General features: G+C 37.8%; 1 protein-coding gene across 1 annotated transcript; it reads left to right on the top strand.

Moving 5' to 3' along the window:
• Positions 1 to 1,496: 1,496 nt before the first annotated feature.
• LOC118636633 (germ cell-less protein-like 2) lies at positions 1,497 to 2,999 on the top strand. Its single transcript, XM_036271759.1, has one exon. The coding sequence runs from the start codon at positions 1,497 to 1,499 to the stop codon at positions 2,997 to 2,999; it is 1,503 nt and encodes a 500-aa protein (XP_036127652.1).
• Positions 3,000 to 3,374: the final 375 nt, after the last annotated feature.

The raw sequence follows: 3,374 nt of genomic DNA, 5'->3' as shown, positions 1-3,374 counted from the left end.
CAGACACTGTTCTAGTTCTGAGAGTGAATGAAACATAAAAAAATAATTCTGTAAAAATAACCTTGGACAATTCGTTGTCTTTGTACATATTACTGCTGCTCTTTGAAAAGGAGAGGAATTGTTCTGCTTTGTGAAGAGGTAAGGGAGCTTGAACTGGATCAAGAGAAAGTGGGACCCACCCAAAAACTTCAGCTAAGAAGGATGAAGAGTGCCACGCAGCTGATCACTCACTGTTTATAGACCCCACTGTACCTGCTGTGTGGACTTCATTCTGGTACTACCCATAATACCAAAATCCAAAGATAACATATGGTAGAATCTTGCGTATTACTTGCAGTATCTTCTTTGTGCATACATATACATATATGTGTATTTTTCTGTTTGTATTTGTCTACACTCTTTTGTATATTGCTTGTGTCACTTCAAATTATAATTTTCAAATGCTTTAAACTTGAATATTTAGATATTGAAAAAGATTAAATAATGCCATGAAAGTTCAGCAAGGAAATATAGAACAATATTTATCTAATTTCAGACAAGGGAAGGCTTCCTAAGCAGAGATGCAAAAACCCATATTTGTAAAATCTGATTTGGCCTCTTAAAAATGAAAATATCACTGTGGCTGGTTTGGCTCAACAGTTAGAGTGTTGGCCTGCGGACCAGTGGGTCCTGGGTTTGGTTTTCGCTAAGGGCACCTACCTCGGTTGCAGTTTGTCCCAGGCCCCAGTTGAGGTCGTGTGGGTGGCAACCAGCCAATGTGTCTCTCTCACATCGATGTTTATCTCTCTCTCTTCCCCCCTCTCTCCCTCCAACTCTGTCTGAAGATAAATGCAAAAAAATTTTCTTGGGTGAGGATAAAAAAAAAATTAGTGAAAATATCTTTACAAAAAAGAACTCCATAAAAAATAAATAGTAAATGAAAATTGTTATAAGAGGCTGTTAGCCATTCATAAGGCAAAAATATATGTACACCTTTCAGAAATTAGCAAAGAATATGAAGATGTAGCTTACTGGAAATTTTTAAAAATCTCTTCCCCCTCTAGTAATCTAAGGCAAATAAAATATTGCGATACCACACTGTTCACCTTTTAAATTGCTACAAGTTGTAGGTAAATTATTGTATTCAGTACTGCTGACACTGAATTCTCTCATACGCTGGAGTGTGTGAATGTGTTACAATCTTTCACACTCTGATCAGAAAGCCTTTGGTTCAGTCATTTCCCCTATAGAGAAATATTCTCAAGGAAAACCTGGAGGCTGGCACCCTGGTAAGGGGCCAGGTTCAATGAAAGACTTGGAGGCAAGGGGCGGGGCCACAGGGATGGAGGGGCGGGCCGGAAAATGAAGAACCTTGGGCCTCCTTTGTGACGTTTGGAACTGTGTCTTAGGGTCCCAATTAGACTAGGGCGTAGCTAGGCAGAGGTGACAGGACGCAGCAATGCCATGGCAAGGACTTCTGCAACAATCTCCGTAAGGAGTCTGAAAAGTCTTCATCTATGGGGTCCTTGGGCAGTCGGATCCTGAGATGCAGGGAATCAGGCATAGCTGATCCGCATCAGCCAGAAGCCCAGGTAGATCCCAGTTATGTATCTGCCAGCCGTAAACGCAAGTGGAGCGGATCCAGTTTGGGCCCAGAGTCCGAGAACAGCCGCAGGTTTCTAGACCAGGAAGAGAATCTACAACAAGTCGTCACCACAAATCACCGTAAAAAAGTTAAGATAACATCTGAGTATGCTTACCAAACTTTGTTTTTGAATGGGGAAAACAGTGACATTAAAATCCGTGCTCTGGGAAATGTGTGGTGTTTACACAAAATGTTTTTATTTCAGTCAGGCTACTTTGCTACTATGTTTAGAGATTCTTGCAAAGCATCTCAAGAAGATGTTATCAACCTAGAGATTAAGGACCAGAATATAGATGCAGAATCCCTACACTTTGTACTAGGTTCACTGTACAGAGATGAATATGTCTTAAGGGAGCTCCTTCAAGTTCCAAGAGTTTTGGCAACAGCACACCTGCTTCAAGTAGAGGACTTAATTCAGCAGTGTGAGGAAACCATGAAGGAAACAATTAATGTGAAAACTGTATGTGTCTATTATGCAGCAGCAGAAACCTATGAGTTAGATTCTGTAAAAACAAGGTGCTTTGAATGGCTTCTCCAAAATCTAATGACACATCCAAGTGTTGAACTTTACAAAAAACTCAGTATAGAGCTCATGAATTTGCTAATTTCTTCCGCTAATTTATTAGTAATACAAAAGGAAATAGATGTATACACCACACTTAAAGAGTGGATGTTCCTTCATCTTAACCCAGCTTGGAAAGGATCAATAAATCAGCTTTTAGTTAATGCAAACAACTGGTTTTTCAGGCACAGAGAACGTGATGCTAACATCGCCTTCCTTGAAACCAAACAAGGCATAGCATTTCAACCAGTGTTTAAAAATTTGAGGTTTCAGCATATCATCTGTGACCTGGCCTCCACAAGAGTTATTGAACAAGATACTCTAATACCTGCAGAATGGTTATCACAAGTTTATAAACAGCAATGGTTTACCTTGCTTAGAGCACAACAATGCAAGGAAATTGGGCCTCGATACACCAATGAAACAGAACTTGAAAAATATAGCATGAGGTGTGGTAAAATGATTGTCAAGGATGGACAATACTCCTGGAAGTGGTCAGGTTTCAACTTTGGCTTTCCTTTACATATCATCTTCACCAGCCATTATATAATTTTCAAGCAAAATACTTTTACTCAGTCATGTTGTGGTTCAGTTAGTTTACAACCTCTAAGAAATATTGCATTTAGATTAACCTTGGTATATTTCGATTCTAGTGGAAAAATAAGTTTCAGTAAAACAACTGGTTATAAAACCCTTACCTTTGAAAACGATGAGGAAAAAGTGGTAATGAAGTTGGATAGCACATCTCTGAACTTCCCTTTATATATATTCTGTAACTTCCTGTTTGTATCATTGGAAAATTCAGGAAATTGATCATCTTGTCAATTAAGATATATTAGCATTTTGAAAACTTCTGATGTTTCATTCCATTTAATGGTCATACTGTTAAACACAATAAAGATGATGAATAACAGTAATAAAAATCTTTCAGATGTGGAAACTATCATAAATTACTGTCTTCGTTTTATTTCTATAGATTTAAGAAGGAAAAGTTTAATTCAAAGAAAATATCTGTGAAACCAAATAGTTTGATGCTGTCATTTGTTTTTCATTTACCATCAACAAACTCCAAATGGGAATGAGAGACTACATTTCCAAGGAATCAAAAATAAATTAACTAGTTAGACAAATTTTACCCCACTATTAAGACAAAATATAGAATTCTCTTCCTTGCTGAAATTGTTGTGT

Source organism: Molossus molossus, unplaced genomic scaffold, assembly GCF_014108415.1.
Source record: "Molossus molossus isolate mMolMol1 unplaced genomic scaffold, mMolMol1.p scaffold_m16_p_2, whole genome shotgun sequence".
In the NCBI taxonomy this organism is placed as follows: Eukaryota; Metazoa; Chordata; class Mammalia; order Chiroptera; family Molossidae; genus Molossus; species Molossus molossus.
This window is presented reverse-complemented; position numbering and strand designations above follow the sequence as displayed.